At 38.3% G+C, this 17,941-nt stretch overlaps 1 protein-coding gene across 1 annotated transcript in view; it reads left to right on the plus strand.

Moving 5' to 3' along the window:
• The window catches only part of LOC120766320, a 68,568-nt gene extending 59,303 nt beyond the window's left edge, over positions 1-9,265 (plus strand). The window contains exons 3-6 of the mRNA XM_040091742.1: positions 4,634-5,018; positions 6,683-7,634; positions 8,487-8,807; positions 8,962-9,265. Of these exons, the coding sequence (XP_039947676.1) occupies positions 4,634-5,018; positions 6,683-7,634; positions 8,487-8,807; positions 8,962-9,265 (1,962 nt within the window). The remainder of the gene's footprint in view (positions 1-4,633; positions 5,019-6,682; positions 7,635-8,486; positions 8,808-8,961) is intronic.
• The last annotated feature ends 8,676 nt before the right edge of the window (positions 9,266-17,941 follow it).

Below are 17,941 nucleotides of genomic sequence, written 5' to 3' on the forward strand. Positions count from 1 at the left end.
AATAAATATTCACGAAATTTTGGTATGAGTTATTGTTCATAGAAATAATGTAATATCGAAAGAAATTATTCAGATCGGCTCACTATAGCATATAGCTCCGAAAAAATTGTTCATATCAGATTACTATGGCATATAGCTTCCATATAAACTGAACACATAGTTACTAAAAGAAATGCACCTGTGAAGGGTATATCAGCTTAACGTTTTTTCTTGTTTTTTTTTTTTTTGCTACCTATCAATCGACCCGCTCTAATCTACATATACATTATGTATGTACGTATGTTACATATATGCTGCTGGAGTTAACATGAAAATGTGTTAATTCCACAATTAAATTTCAACGGAAGTAACAATGAGCGCAACAACATAGCACAACAACAACACAATAGCAGTATAATAGTAACAACAAAACTGTTAATCTACTTGTGTACGAGTGTCGTTCACACTTCGGCGCCACAAAAGCAGATTTTTCCAACAACAACAACAGCACACAATGAAAAGTAACAACAGCCGAAAGAACTCATCGTTTTACTAAAATTATTTGCTTCATAAATTTGTTAAATGGCTTTTTAAGAGTAATGCTTGCGAACAACTGAAAAGTAATGACAACAACAATAGCTGCCAAAATACCAAGCGTACGCGCTGCACTGCCGTCAAACTTCCACAGCAGTCGTCGAGTACGCGCACTTTTAATTGTCATAGATACACATTGGACGAGCGACACCGCCAACTTGGACTACGCGCGCGATTTCCGACAAAAACAAGTGAAATATAATTGAAAAACAAAAAAAAAAACAAAATTCAAAAACAATAAAAGGAACCAGATGCCAACGGCAGAATAGCAGAGTGCCCAGCAATTTGAAGTGTCCGGCGAAACTTTCAGTTCGCGCTCGAAAATTTGCGTGAAATTAAATGAAATATTTTGTGGCTTATTATAAATGAGACGAATTTCGGCAAAGCGCGTTAAAAAACACAACAACAATAAATAATAATTACCAAACAAAAAGGGACATATTGACAGCAGCGTGGCTGGTGGCGTGTAAAAAACCGTAAATATTTTGTATACACACACATTTTCAGTGTGACAACAGCAACATTGTTTGTGCAACATGTGGAAAAACTCCGTTTCAGTGTGTGAGTGTGCTTGTGTTCGTGCATTTATGTGTGACAGCGTCGTTTGAAGCGTTTGTGCAATTTCGCGCATGTATTGGTGGCATATTTTGTAAATTGCAAATTCTTTTTTCCGCTTTGTTCAAATAAAAATTTACGCTTGATTTGTGGCGCGTAATGTTGCATATCGAATGACTGGCATATTTTATGTTCGCTGCTTGTAGCTGCCGGGCAGTTGACGGAGAAATAATTTTTTTCAAATTTTTTCCTTTTTAAAGAGGCTACCACAATGCTGAAGTATGCACTGTATTTTCATTATTTTAAAGCGAAAATATCTTCAGCTTTGAGTGTGAGCATTTCAAAATTTGTAGTGGTGATTTCTATATACTTAATTATTAACAGACAACTGTTATACTGCACATATGCCAACGATTTTTCAGTCCTCGAAACACTTTTCACTTTAGCTCCATCAGCACATTCGTTTTACCTCTTCGATCGACTGAATACCGGTTCCATGGTGCGGCAATTTCAGTTTGGAGAACAAAAAAAAAAATTACGCGGAGCCAAATCTGGTGAATACGGTGGTTGATCGATGGCACTCGTTGCGTTTTTGCCTTTAATTTTGGTGACAATCGTGGCTCGATGTGATGGTGCACAATCATTGTGTAAAATCCCTGAATTGCTCTACCACAATTCTAGCCGTTTTCGACAGATGTTCTCAAGCAAACGCCTCAAGACGCCTAATTAGAACTCGTTATTGACCATCTGTCCCTCCGGAACAAATTCATGATGCACTAAGCCATGAATACAAAAAAAAATTAGTAATACCTTGAATTTTGGCTTTGGTGTGTTTTTTTTTTTTTTTTTTGATTCGGAAAGTTTTTTTCCACTCCATTCCAATGATGGTTGGCTTATTTGCTTGTTCAAATCATAAATGCTCTACATGAATGTGGGATAATAATTCGCACGATCAAGCATGCCCACAGAGATCTGTTTACGCTACTCCTTTTGATAAAGATCTCGATACTTTATCGGGACGAGTCGATCAAGAACGCGTTTCATACCCAAAATAACCACAAAAGTCATTCGAACGGACTCGCGGGAGATGTCTCTAATACTTGCCTGATGATTTTCAAGCACCATAGCCTTCACTTTTTCACTTAAGAAAAGGCTTCTTTCTGAATTTCATACAAACCATTGTTCGATACATGCAGTAAAGTCAACCTGAAGTTGGAAAAAATAAAAAATCGGCCAAATGCACCGGAATCAGTAAATTTGGTGTCTTTAACCTAAATCTTGCCCGATTTCGATAATATTTGGTCATAAGAGTCAATGCCTTGAGGGGAAAGTTTTACTCTGATAACTCTAACTTTATTCTGATAACTTAATTGATGTTTGGTTTGTATACCGTAAATGGACCGAATCAGACAGAATTTAGAAGGCTTTTATATGGAAAGTAGACGAAGTTGTCATCTGTTTTCACCATTTTCACAGTTTACGATACAAATGTTTGGGTAACCCCACAAACCAAATTTGTTTGAAATTGTTAAAATAGTATCTACGATATAGAAATTAATCTAAAGGTGAGCGGTGCCATACATACCTCGGATCATTCTTATTCACTTTGCCAGCAACTCAGCTCGTCGTAGTTCATTTCATTTTCTTCCAGGTCTTACAAATTTCGTAACAAACTTAAATGCTCTGTTCAGAGTGTGAGTTGTGTAAAAGCTAGTAACAGGCAATTGAAAAGTAAAAAGTAAAGCAGGTTTAAGCATTAAATCAACATTCATTTTATTTTATTCAACACAGGTCCTTTCAAAATAGGCCACAGTTTCGTCGATCTTCATTCGACGAAAAAATCTTTCAAGCGAGCATCTTTTGAGATCTGATAACAGGAAATAGTCGCTGGGACACCATCTGGAGAATACGACGGATTCGGATGCCATTTGAAGCTCATTTCAGGAATTCTTTCAACCGTTTTCACTAACTTCTCAACCGGTGCATTGTTTCGGTAAAATCGCACTTTCTTTTCTCAAAAATTTTTCTGCGATTTCGTCCTTCAAACGGTCCAATAACGCTATGCAATAGTCGCTGTTGAAGGTCCTTTCCTTTATGGTCATCCAATCATTCATTTGTGGCCTTTTTTGATATTTTCTTCGGTAGCAATCTTTTTTGGGCGTGCACAGCATTCATCGCCTTCGAAGCTCATTTCAACACGTCCAAAAATTAGCATAACAATCTTTGATGTTTTAATTTCCTGGAACAGCGTCCGAAAACTCGTCATCAAATTAAGTTTTTGCTTCAACTGTATTTTTCACCTTCAAAAAGCAATATTTTATCAACACGCGAAGTTCCCTTTTATCCATTTTTTTCATAACAACAAATGCTCATTGATAATGATATACATAATTCACAAACTAATGATCCGACCGCTTTAAATTTATACACGCGTCTTTTGAAGGTTAGTACTGAAATCATATGAATTTAATTCTAGTAGCGCCATCTATGTGTCAGGCTGGGGACTTTTCAATTGACCTGTTAACATTTGAAATTATGAAAGCTCTACCCGGGAAGATACAGGAAAGGATCTCAAACTATATACTTTGACTTTTGGAATCAGAATTACAGAATATAGGCAGTAGCCAAAAAGCTCAGTGAAAGCTCTTTTGACCAAATACCATTAAAAGCTTTCGCTAAATTTCGAAATCATAAATTTAAAAATTTAATTAGCCGTTTAGCAAATAAACAGCATATGTATTATTGAATTTCGACAGAATTTGATGCAACTTTTCAGCAATTTTCATATTTAAATAGCGCAAAAACATTTATACGATATTATGCAAATATTTCGTAATAAATTTTATTACTTTTAGTCAAGTGCAGAGAAGTGTTGCGGCTATTTGGATGATTGAATGACAGAAAATATACATTTCATTTGAATTATACATTAAAAATAACAAATAACAACACACTAAAATCATACGAAAAAAAAATCCGAAAAAACCAAATGATATTGGAAATTAATTGGAAAATCAATTTGAAAAATTGAATTTCCACAACGCGGCGCAAAAAAGCGGTGTCAAACCGCAATTGAACTTAATTAAATTTTATATAAGCGCAAGCAAAGTGCAATATAAATTAGGAAGCGGCAATGATTTTGACACGGCCCACAGGACCCCTGAACCCGCCTGGGCACAAGCAGGGCCGCTGGCGAAGTGGGATTACACCATTTGTGGCTGTCGTCGGTGTGTTGATGCTTTTGCTGATGCTGGGCAATGCAATTGCACTGCTGTTGAAATACAAATACAACTACGACAACGCAGTTGCCAACGCTTTAAATTTAGATAACGCGACTAGCAGCAACAAAGTCAGCAGTCAGTTAGTTGGCACCGTTGAATTTGCGATGGTTACGAACGAATTGGCAACAACAATTAACGCGCAAGAGGAGAGGAACAACAATAAAAACAACAACATCTACAGCCATGAGCAACAACAACTTTATGAAATTAACGCCGCAACTAAGCTTGCTGCCGGCACTATTGCCACACTTCATCAGAATAATCATAATAATAGCAATTTGCTGGCTGCTCTTGCCGTCACTCATCTTAAAAGCTTTGATGATGAAATTAATATACACAATCAACGCTATGAATTGAATGACCCAGCAGATGAGCCACCAAAAATGCCAGCGGCAGCGGTTGTGGCTCTAACGACAGCAAATGAATCGGGCGCTACAGCGTTTTCCAGTCCAACGGCAGTGAGACGCGAGGAAGGCGTCTTTGGGCAGTACACACCTTTGCAGCAACAGGAAAAACAACTTGGCCGTGGAAATCACGCAAATACCGAATTGCTGTTACATCGTCAAAAGCGTTATTTGGTCTTTCCCGAAGGCAGCTCTTTTCAGATGGGTGCGTATTAGCATGATTATGATTAACTTTATTCCATTTTATGATAACTTTTGCGTAAAAATTCAAATTGATAAATACAATGAGAAACGATTTTCATTGAAGATCAGGTGGTGTCCGCAGAGACTTCTTTTTATGCAGAAGCCTAAAGATTGGAGCCTACTCTATTTTCGACACCATATTTCTACATCTTCTAACCGATAGTGGCATTTGCATACTAACCCAAACAGATACCCTCTAGCACAAATACTTTTCAGACTAAAGTTTTATTTTTAACTTTCCAAGAAATGTTCCATGACTGATCTTGATCAGATTTGATCAAGAGACCTTTGTGAAACCAGAAATCTTCTATAGTTGAATCTCAAATATCGAAAAACACCTTGAACCAATCTCAAAGTATTTAAGCATTTTATATTTATATATAGTATAAGACTGTTCCATATTTGACCCTAAAAGATAAGTAGATTGATCAGCAGTCCTTTGTAAAGCCAGAAAACTTCTATAATTGGATCGCAAGTATCGAATAACACCTTGAACCAATCTAAAAGTATTTAGCCATATTATTTTTATACCGAGAATTGTACCATAGTTGAACCTAAAAGATACACTTGGATTACTAAGAAAGCGCATTTGTGAAGTCAGAAAAATTCTATAGTGGAATTTATAGTGTCGAGAAGCCCCTTGAACTAATCGCAAAGTTGCTTAACCGGCTGATGCCTCAAGAAAAACTTGGAGTTCTAACAAAACTTCTTGCGAAGCCAGAAAACTTTAATAATAGAAACTCAAATATCGAAAAGAGCCTTGAACGAATCGCAAAGTTCCTAACACCTTATTTCTATACCCGCCGGAATGAAGGTGTGAGAGCAAAAGTATTTTCACTTTGATCTGACAAAGAAGGCAAAGTAAAGTAGGATTCTATCTCGCCTTCTTCCAATTAGCTTCCACAACTGACATCTAGTAAGATTTGTAATCTAAAGCACCGATTGTACAGTGACCATTTAAAAGGCTCCAACCAGTGAAAAACTATCCTTTCCGAATACGAAAACTCACTAGATTTCTACAGATTTTCCTCTGGTCAGAAAGATCCTACGATTGTTCAATTACTAACAATTAACTAGAACTAGCAAAACACATATGAGACATAGTCATCCTTTAATGAAACGACTGAAGACAAAAGAGCTCCCATCCATACTAAGAGTGAAACTGATGTACTTTCGTTCCAAGCTGATAAGCTTCCAATTTCATGCGACTCTGCTGTGGCTGGGCACCACCACATGTCCTATCAGGAAGGAAATCGATTAAGACTTACACCTAGAAGATTTTTTCGAGCGCGGAAGATGGATTCTGGAAATATCTGAAAATATCTTAATCTCAACTCACTATTCGACTCGTATTAAAAGCTGGAGTTCTTTTTGGAAATGGATCTAAACCAGACTGTATTCGCCAAACGATAGGTCTTTGCTTACAACTTATAGAAGGATCAACGAGTGCATTCTTTCTAGATTCCGAAGCAATCTTTTTGATTATTCATAGACTGAATACTTCAGAAACATTTGTCTCATATGGCATCTCTCATTTTTTTTCTCCCAGTTTACTATACACTTATATAGAAACGACAATATTCCCTATCACTAAACGCACATATCATGTTTATTTACTCATCTCAGTTTTTGATCTCATCATCGGAATGGTTGACTATACGAGTTATCTCATTTTGGGCATCACTTGCGCTGTCGCCTGGGAACTGCCGAGTAAACCGCCCAGTGAATTAATCGAAGAATTACATGACAAAGTAACGGAAGGCATTTACCCCCCAAGTGGAGCGAAACCAGCAACGGAGGCAACAGCAATGCGACGCAATGACAGCACCGTGGTCGGCGATGGTATGGCCATCAGTAAATATGGCGTCAACGCTGAGAGCATCAAATATGTGGATAATTCAAATGTGCCAGCGTACTACGATAACTTGCTGCAGAGGCCGATAGGCACAGCAGGATTGCGACAACCACCACAAACGCACGAGTTGCCACCTTTTAATGCCTTTGAAGCGGCACATCAAACCAAACTCTTTCCTGTGCCCGCTACCAGTTACAGCGGCTACCATAAAGAGACGCCTGGCAGCCGTGGTGGCATTGCCAACGGTGCTTATAGGCCGATAAACTATTACGCCAACATACAAAGTGACTACAAAAACAGCAACGGCAACAACAAGTATTACAACCCTACGCACAAATACAGTTTTGCTGATAAAATTGCAAAGTCAAGTTACTATGGTGTCAGCGACAGCTACAACAAAAACCCCTTTGGCAATACAGCTGAGGGTGATTCAACAGATAAACTTCCAGTGAATGCCGCCAATCGGTGGCAGCAACACCAGCAGCCACAGTACAAAAAGTGGCAATCATGGCAGGATTATGACAGCAACTGGCAGTCATATCAGCAGCCACAGCAAAAGCATGCGAAATGGGCACAACAGCAACAACAATGGCAACAGCAGCAGCAAAAATGGTCAACTCAGTCGAAAAATGTGCCGAAGGACAATTGGTGGTCGCGCAACAAGCAACAAGTCACGGACAGTTGGCGCGTCAAGCAAGCCGATGGCTTGGCCAACCGAGTGCGGTGAGTATTACGGGTATACATTAGCGAAAGTATAAAATATAAACTAATTAAACTCGAGTTTCTTTGTAAGGCTTATGCACTTCCATTAATATAATATATATTTAGCTAGCTTTGGTCGAGCACGTAAAAGTTGTAAAACAACTAGAGGGTTCCTTACATTAAGTGTAATACCTGTATGCCTGAAACAGCTTCGATCTCAAGATCTGTTCATGAAATCTCCTTATACCTTGGATGTATGCGCTTGCCGCTAATTTTAACAGAAGCATTTTTCGTCATTCTTAGCTATTCCAAATCCATATCTCAGAGTTCTGGGCATCACAAGGGACAGGCGTCTACCGTGAGATTATTCGTGGCCTTACAAGAAAACAGGCCATTTACTTAACCTAGCTAAGGTATTCCAAAAGGCAAAACTTAAACAGCAAACGTTGTATTTCGCTTTCTAAACCTAAAAGTAGAGTTCCCAACCCAACATAAGTTTTTCGGCTCTTCATCGAACGCATGTACCGAAGCCATACATATTTTAATATAGTCTTTAGAGGTCGCATTCCGTATTTAGTAGTATTGATTAATTGATATGTCACATCACTTGTTTCCACCGGGCTAAGTTTTAATTTGATTCAGAGACCCTTGTTTAATACTGCGTAGGCTTTCGATTGATCCGATGAGAATCTATGGCCAATCCTGCTGCCAGTAATGTACCTTCAAATGCATTTCTGGTTTCCTACAATAGTTTTCTTTAGATCGCTTTAGAGCCAAGAAAAAAAATGTTTAACCCGCCATTAGTAAAGTATTCTCAAGCGCATGTGTAGCTCTATAACTTTATCGGACAAAAACTGTCGTTATTTTCCACAGCTTGCCCGATGCTCCAATGCCAACTCGTCCACCTGTGCTGACCTACGCACCGCCTAGTACCGATCCAAAACAATCAGAAGCTACATTCAGCTCGAACGCCGAAACATTGGAAGGTCGCAGCTTTGATGGAGCTCAACGCCGCCTCCTCACAACACACCCAAAAGCCAGAGTTTACCCAGTTTTCGGACGCCGCCGTCGTAGGCGACGCAGCGTGGCTGCAGAATTAGATGACTTTGAGCATAAGCTGGAGCGCATACACTTGCGTGAGCAACTCCGTACGCGACAAAAGCTTTATGGCAAAATTGAGAAACTCTATGAAACGTGAGTGGATGGAAACCCATTTTTTCTCTATGAAATTTTTTTCGAAACATTTTTTCTAAAACTTCCATGCGAACATGACCACTTCATGTTGTAATATGCAGAAGTTGCATTTTTTCTTTCTCGTTTTAACCATCGCTATCATTTTTCTTTACAGCCGCGGTATGAACGGCAGCGCTTGTGTGTTGCGTGCGCTTTGCGAAACTGGACAGCAGCAACAAAGCTATGAAGAGGGCAAAGCGGAACCACAAAGTTTCATCACGGAACTATTGCGCGCCATTTTCGTGTTGCCCACAACTGGTGCAAGTGCAGGAGTTGGTGCCGGCACAGTGAACTTCGAAGAGCCCGCACTACATCCGACCGATTTACACATCATTGATCGCCCATACAGGGAGGCGCAAGCGCATCGCGGCAGCTGTTCGCAACTTTTTGCCATGTGTGAGCACAGCATCTGGGAGTGAAGTGGCAGCATAATAAATGATGAAAAACAAATATGGAGATGTGAAATACAAAAATAAAAAAATATTACCAAACTGTCTAACGGTGGAGTTTCTTTAACTAGAATTGTTTTCGCTATGCAAAGGAATTTTTTTCGCCGCTTTTATTTCCAGTCCAGCGTTTTCTCTGCTCTTTTTCTTTTGATGTAATAAATATCATCCGATTTTTTTGTTTCATTTTATTAATTTGTACGCAATTATTGTCCAAACATACCCATTGGTAACCTTTAAGGTCTTAAATAGTATTAAATAATTCTAAACTGCAAATTCAATATTTTCAATTCCTCTAGAGATAGAAGTCTTTCCTCGCACTGAATGTTGTCCCCATCCCATTGCAGTAAACTTTAAAGGGAATATTTTCGAAGTAGTAGCACATTCTGGTACTCTTAGCTGGTATTTTAGCTGAAAGTTTACTTTCTAACTCTACTTTCTTCTCTTCATTCTAGACTCCAATTGCCGCCTCTATGTATCGCAGATAAGAAAACTTTATATTAAGCTCGCCAAGAAGAGACTTACATAAGTGCTGGTAAGTAGTTTAAATTCCGAATTGAAATATGTAACGGTATTCTGTTTAAATTGACAATAGAGTTATCTAGTACTTTGAAGTCCCTCGTTATCAGAGCTACCTATTTCACCTATTCAAATCGCAGTATGAACGCAGATATGTTTTAAGCCAACAAAGCTAAATTTATCCCTCTTTTGTACATATGTTGAGAAAACGACATATTCATGGTAAACTCAAACTAAGTAAAGGGTGATATATTTCGGGGTTCCCCACTTTTTTAAAGAAAAAACACAGAAACTTCAAATTTAAAGTGGAATATTTATTATCATTCGAAAGAACATTCTTTTTCACTTATTTTTCGAAGATTAATAATCCGTTGAGTCCAATTTTCGATGACTCGTTCTAGTATTTCGACTGGTAACTGGCGAATGACAAGCGTGATGTTTTGCTTCAAGACCAGAATCGAAGTGGGATTGTCCGCATAGACTTTAGACTTCACATATCCCCACAGGAAAAAGTCTAACGGTGGGATATCACACGATCTTGTTGGCCAATTGACCGACCCAAAACGTGGAATTATCTGCTCACCGAAGTGTTCTCTCAATAAACCCATTGATTGATGCGATGTGTGGGAAGGGGCGTCGTCTTGTTGAAACCAAATGCCGCCGAAACCACGAGATTCAATTTCACATATCAAATAGTCGGTTATCATAGCACGATAACGTTCGCCATTGACGGTTACGATATCACCGGCATCATTTTTGAAGAAATCTGAACAGATGATTCTACCGGCACACAAACCGCACCAAACCGTTGTTTTTTCTGTATGAAATGGCAGCTCTTGAATCTCTGCAGGTTGCTATTCGTCCCAAATGCGGCAATTTTGCTTGTCCACATACCGGTTGAGCCAAAAATGCGCCTCATCGCTGAACAAAATATTCCTCGAAAACGTTGGATCTCCTTGCAACTTTTCAAGAGCCCATAGAGTGAAGCGATGCCGCTTGGGAATGTCGAGCGACTTCAGTTCTTGCACAAGCTGTTTTGTACGCTTTCAATTAAGGATCTAGACGAAAAATGTGTCAAGTCGTTCCATACGCCAGTCCGAGTTGATGCGAACGGCGCCGAATCGATTCTTTACGATGTTTGTGTACAATCTCAGCTCGGGCTGCTATATTTTCTTCACTGCGTGCTAGACGTGGCTTATTAGGTAGAATGTTATTCAATAATAAATTCTTGATCTCAAGATGGGTGATTGTGTTGCGAATAGTACGCTCAGTAGGTCGATTTTGTTGACCATAAATTGAGCAAAGCGCGCGAAACACCTTACTGACAGAACCTGAATTTTCGTAATAAAGTTGAATTATTTGTAAGCGTAGCTCAGGCGCAAGTCTTTGCAAGATGAAAAGCCGAGCAAAACTGAACAAAAGTAATATAACAATTTGACACAACTCACCCGTGATTTGTCCAAAAAAGGATATTGAAAACAGTAATAGATGATAATAATAATTCTTAAATAAATGTTATTTAATTTTTCCTGCCTAACATAAATAATTTTAACAAACTTCCTCTGTATGTCTATGTGGTTTTACAGCAATCAGAAAAAATGTTGATTTTCACAATACAATTCAAAGGAGTTCCGCCTCTGAATACCACCTTGTTGGCCTTATTCTCAAGTTGTTGACATTAAAACTTGAGGGGTTTCGAAAGGCTTTGAATTTCATACCAATTAAAAGGCTAATAGAGTGGATATTAAAGACAGACAGTCAACAGCACTACACTGACACATCCACAAACATACAAATATACTAACAGCAATATTGCCAATGCAACAAGAGACAATTGCATTTTATATTATATACATACATATGTACATATATTTCTCTAGAAGCCCTGGCTTGGCAACGTGCAACAAATAACTGGTCAACTGTCTGGCAAAGTATCAATACAAAAGTCATTGGCAAAGAGGAACACGAACACCAAAGAATGGTTAAGCACCATTGTGTAGTGGAAGCGTTTAAAAATAAATTCAAGCATGCCGTTCCATAGCCAATGGCTGCAGCAAAGTGTCTGAAGGGTGAATATGGCAGGTTTAGAATTTCAAACTGCTGCAATCAAAGCTTTTTACACAATGGATGTGAAAATATTGCAAGGAGGAAATTCTATACAATAAAAGTTAAATGTGGATATATGTAATGTAGGGTTTCTCAATAATTTTGAGGCTTGTGAAAAGTTCCACTAAGGCATTTTTGTAGAGACATACTTTCTTAAAAGAATTGCTGACAACAAGCTACTCTGGAGGCGAACAGTTAGTAACCTTCCCACCAAACTTCCGGAGCTTTTACCATCATCACTATCGACTTCTGGGTCCCGGAGTAAGCCTGATGGAAAAAAATCGTGCTTGAAGTAGCTGATTTCAGCCTATTCCACTAAACATCCAGCAAAAGCTTCGTGTCCATCAATACTGATTTGTTTGCGCCGGCACAACGTAATGCGGCTTGGACATAAGTGACCCTCTTTTCATCACCAATAACCATTCTCTTCAAAAATGGATAGATTTTTTTGCGATTCCGCAGCGATACTAGATGGAAGTTCGGTCCATATAGAGCCTTATTTACGTAGTTCAAAACGCTCCTGATAAAGCAAAATAGCGCTTACATACATGAGGACTAGACGGTTTCCATTATTTTATCGATATTTTTAGCGTTTTGTCTTTCGAAGGGTGATGCATCTTACAGGAATTACAGGAACGGATTCCACGAAACCGAAATTGCGCGTAATTGGCTATTACAGTATCAGAACTATACTCGTAGAGACTTTTCACATTTTTAGCCTCCTGGCTTACGTTTTCACCTTAATCGCAAAAAAGTTGTAAAATATGGCGTATTTTCTGGTGTCCATCTTTGACGTAGACCCTAATAATACTGAGTCATGCACTCACAAAGCTGTTCGAGATATTACTAATCCGCAAAGGACCATAAATCTTCCGTAGAACCTTTCTCTCGAAAACTCGTAAAGTCGACTCATCAGATGTTGTCCATTGTCCATGCCTCTGCACCATATAGCAGGACGCGAATAGAGTTTGGTCTTTGTTCGTCGCGAGACTTCTCAATTGCCTACTCAGTCCAAAGTGGTACCTGTTGGCCAGAATTATTCTACGTTACATTTCGAGACTGGCATTTTTGTTGTTGTTAACAATAATTTCAAGATAGACGAAATTATCTACGACTTCAAAGTTATGGTGTTCACAAGTGACGTGAACGCGAGTGCAACGACTGTTTGTTTGATGACAGGAAATATTTCGTCTTGCCTCGTTCAATACCCGACATATTTGCTTTGCTTCCTTATTTAGTCTGGAGAAAACAGAACTAAAAGCGCGGGTTTTGAGGCCAATGATATCTATATCATCGTTATACGCCAGCAGCTGTACACTTTTATAGAAGATTGTATCTGCAGCTCGAATTATTTTCTCCAGAAGCAGGTTGAAGAAGTCGCACGATAGGGAGTCGCCTTGTCTGAAACCTCGTTTGGTATCGAACGGCTCGGAGAGGTCCTTCCCGATTCTGTTGGAACTTTTGGTATTTCTCAACGTCAGTTTACACAGCGGTATTAATTTTCCGTGGATACCAAATGCAGGCATAGCTGCATAAAGGCAGTTCCTTTTCGTGCTGTCGAAAGCACCGTTGATATCGATGAAGAGGTGGTGGGTGTCGATTCTTTTCCAAGATTTGGCGCGTGGTAAATATTTTCCAGTTGTTGATTTTCCAGACCTTAAGAAACACTGATGAGTTCCAATAAGTTTGTTGAAGGTATCTTCGATAGAACCTTATATGCGATGTTGAGGAGGCTTATCCCACGGTAATTGGCGCAGATTGTAGGGTCTCCCTCTTTGTGAATTGGGCAGAACACACATAATTTTTTCAGTTCTTCGCCGCCGTGTTTGAAAAGCTCCCCATCAAATTGTTTATAAGTTATGTGGCACCCTAATATAAACGGAATTGTACCTGCAGCAAAGCTCAGTTTGGGAAGCACTGCCAATTCGCATATACAAATAAATGCAATAAATGCCGGCAAAAATTTCGTAAACTACAGCTAAACTAACAAAAAAGCGTGCTTTCGAAAAAACAACAAAAGTTGAAACTAGAAATAGGGTAACATTGGCAGCAGGCAAGCGAATGAGAAGTGTTGGAAACATTAGAACGCACAGCAATAGTTTCGTTTGCTTGTTTGTATGCAAACACACGAACATAAATATAAAACTTTACTTGAAGTAAAAGTCCAAATTTTCATTTTTCGTAAAAAAAAAGCTTCTCGACAAAATGAAGCACAACAACAAAGTTGAGTTGCGTTAGAAAAGGCGAACCCAACGAAATGTCATTTAAAACCAACACAACCGTTAATTGAATAAGGAGAAACACACGCCAAAAGGATGCAGCAGAAACGTGAAATAAATTTGAGAATTTAAAATGAAAAGTGAGTGTGGGGAAAGTTTCGAAATACGACCATTTACGACGTTATTGCAAGGAGAAAATCATGGAGTTGGAGTTACGCACTCAAGCACTGCTATGGGGTGGATTTATTACTTCTCAACAATTTCGTTTAAAAATAGAAGAAACCTAAGGAAGTTATTTTATAAATGAAAAATGGTCAGGTAGTTTCTAATTGCGAGTTCTAAAATGAAAATGATAAATGGTGTATGAAAGTGTACTAGGATTCGTTGCTACTTCAAATATTTCATATCCGTTTTGTTATTTCAACTTACCACCAGGGGCAAAAAATAGTAAGACTTTTTAATTTGAATTTCGCGCGAAAACCCATTCGTCGATATATTTCTCTTCTAGGTTGGTATGACTATCAGTGACATCTGTGCAAAATGTCACATTAAAATAATCATTAGTGTTTAGTATACGTCTTTTTCTGAAGTACATAAAGTGCATTTGGCGATTTTTACGACGAGTGAAATTGTTTAACAAAAAAGTTAGAATTTTTGTGTGCGGAATAAAATTTCTGGTGCCGAAATATTCTGAATGTTGGAAAAGGTCAGTGATAATTGTTTGTTCGCAAGTGTTTTTGATTGGTACAAATTATTCAAGGAGGTTCAAGAACGCGTTGACGACGAACCACGTTCAGGTCAAAAGCCGTGGTTATGTTGACAGCTTTGTTCGATTATAGAGGTGTAGTGCACTTTCAATACCTTCCGACCGGATAACAACAAGGGAAACGATTTGAGTGTTATGCCTCGTTTGCGCGAAACTATTCGTAAAAAGATGCTGAAATTATGGGTCGACAACTTTTGGTTTAGTCTCCACGATAATGCACCGTCGCATACTGCATTGATTCTTCTTGAGCTTTTCGCCAACTTTTCAGCCGATATCAGCAACCACCGTATTTGCCGGGCTATCCAGCAAACTGAAACGACAACTCCGGTGAAACCGTTTTGAGTCAACTGAAGACATTCAACTTGAGTCGCTACGCACATTGACGGTTATTCCGGAAATTGCCTTTAACAACTGTTTCAAGGATTGCAGAAAACATTAGTACGTTGAGGGTGACGACATAGATTTTGAAGAATAAATTATGATTTTTAAAATTATGAACAAAATGCTATTTTTTGCTCATAGTAATGTACATATCTAATTTTCAGGAGCATACAAGTATTTCGGCAAACAGTAGGAGAAAGGAAGAGAGCTGAAAACTTATGTGATTGAGGTTATAAAGAGATTATCAACCCTGTAATCCTTTCAGAACTATAGGTATCCAGAAATAATTTCTCAAAAAAGACTTATAATCTGAAAAAACAATATATGAATATAAGTATATACGTAGAAAACTCTGAAGCTCAGGGGACTCAAAACTTTATTGCAGTCTATCATTTCCAATTCGACCAATTAGTGCATTGTTATGATGGAAAAGCGTTTTTCTATTCGCCAACTTTTTTTCTGAATCGATCTTTGAATAGTGGATATAGATCATATCAAATGAAGACCAGAAAACGATGGTCATTATCTGCCCTCGATTTCGCTACCAAAGGAAATAATCAAATCTGAATCAAACCATTATTGAAAATTGCAATTTCTTTCATTTAAAAAAAATATGACTTATGTTGGTATTTATAGCGCTAACTTAGGGGCCATTTTGAATATTTTGTTAATTTTTGACAGCTGCTTTGACTCTTTTTGGTACGTTTTTGATTTTTGTGCCAAAATTATTCACTTACGACCAAAAGCAACGTAGCTGAGCTGATATTGTTAAGGAGATGTTGCACCCAGCCCACGGGGACACAGTTCTGCCACAGAGGATCATAACAGATGACAAATCATGAGTTTATGTGGAAACCGAAGCTCAATCCTCCCATTGTAAACTACCCCCTGAGGGAAGACCGAAAAATACGCGCCAAGTTTCATCGATTGCAGGAGTGTCGTGTATCATAAGTTCTGCCAAGTGATCGTACGCTCAATGAAGAATATTACCTGTAAGTTATGTAAGCAATCCACCAGAAACTTCTAAATTTAAAAAAAAAAGAAAAATTGTCTTTTGCACCATTTTGCCGCTGTCGCCGTATTCTACAGACCTAGCTCCCTGTGACTTTTGTTGTTCCCAAAACTGAGGAGGCTCTCGAAAAACTTACTTTTTTAAGTGCTTTGTGGATTGAAACAAAAAAAAAACGATGACAGCACTGCAATATATCTGGCGGTGATTATTTTAAAGGGGACATATAGATTTTCATGCATAAATGAACACTTTCTGGATTTACAATACTTTTTGAACAAACATCAACAGCTGCCATACAAACTGAACGTTCGGAATCAAGTTCTTGAATGGAAAAACCTTTGTTTCTGATGAGAAATCTTAAAGAAATTAGGCTTGAATTATTTTCCAGGGCATCCGTATAATATCAGAAGAAATTGTTGAAACGGAACTCTGCAATATTATTTGGCTATATACCTGTGAAAGTAAGTACATTCGATGCCATGTATGGATCTTTCTTTTGCATGGCCACCACGGACCCGCTTGCAGAAATCCAGACGCTAAACCCAATTTTCGACGGTTTTCAAGCATAAATCGGCCAATACCGCTGGAATTTCAAATTCGAAATTCGTATAGACTTGACGTAGCCCCACAGGAAAGAGCCTAATAACGTCAAATCGCATGACCGAGGCGGTCACTTGACTGGGCCGTTTCGTGAGATTACACTTTCACCAAATCGCTTGTGTGGCTTGTGGCGCCGCCCTGTTGGAACCACACATTGTCCAATTCGTTGTTTGCTGTCCCTATCGGTCTATTTTTGTAGTGCCTTATTGAAGAACACTATATTTTTCTTGTTTCAATTCCTATTTCGAAAATTATTCAACCAATTTATCAGAAAAATATCTAAATGCCAATATGTCCCCCTGGAACTTTTGCTACTCATAAACTTTCGGATTTTTTTCTACTATTTACTTTTCATGCGCTTGATTTAATAGTTTTAATGAACTAAATCCAGCCATTTCATTTCCCCCTACACACTCTATTTGGCGCCTTCGGCATGTAGCGAGCTTACTGCAAAGCCATGGCCGCACGAGTTGAGCGCTAAATAAAAAATTTAGAAAGAAACAAAACGTAAAACAAAGCTGGAAAAAGAAATTTTAAAAGCAATTAACAACATTTGCTGTCAGCTCACACACATACATACATCATAAACATGGGCGCATAACGGCGAAGGAAAAAAATAAACTAGAATAAATCTATGGTCGATGGCAACATAAATGTAGAGGAGTTAGTTACGAGAAGACAACATGAAGAGCAAGGCCAACACAAAGAGTGCATTTGGCGGCAGAGTGAATTCTATTTGAGTTTAGTTGAACTCGACTGACGCAAAGTTGCAATTGTGACGTGTTGATTTGTGCAGTGAAGTGCAGTTATTTGGTTGAATTGGTGAAAAGTGACAAGGGCGGTATAAAATATTACCGAAAATGGCACAAAAGTATTAATTTTATTAACTATTGTCGCACGAATAATAAATATGAAAAAAATTGGGAAACAAAAATATTGAAAAAATTAAAATTTTTGAACTAAAGAAAAATAAAAAAGAAATTAGTATCAAAATTATAAAATTATATGCGTATAAAATAATAAAAATTAAAAGCTACGCAGCGTTA

Source organism: Bactrocera tryoni, chromosome 1 (genome assembly GCF_016617805.1).
Source record: "Bactrocera tryoni isolate S06 chromosome 1, CSIRO_BtryS06_freeze2, whole genome shotgun sequence".
NCBI lineage: Eukaryota > Metazoa > Arthropoda > Insecta > Diptera > Tephritidae > Bactrocera > Bactrocera tryoni.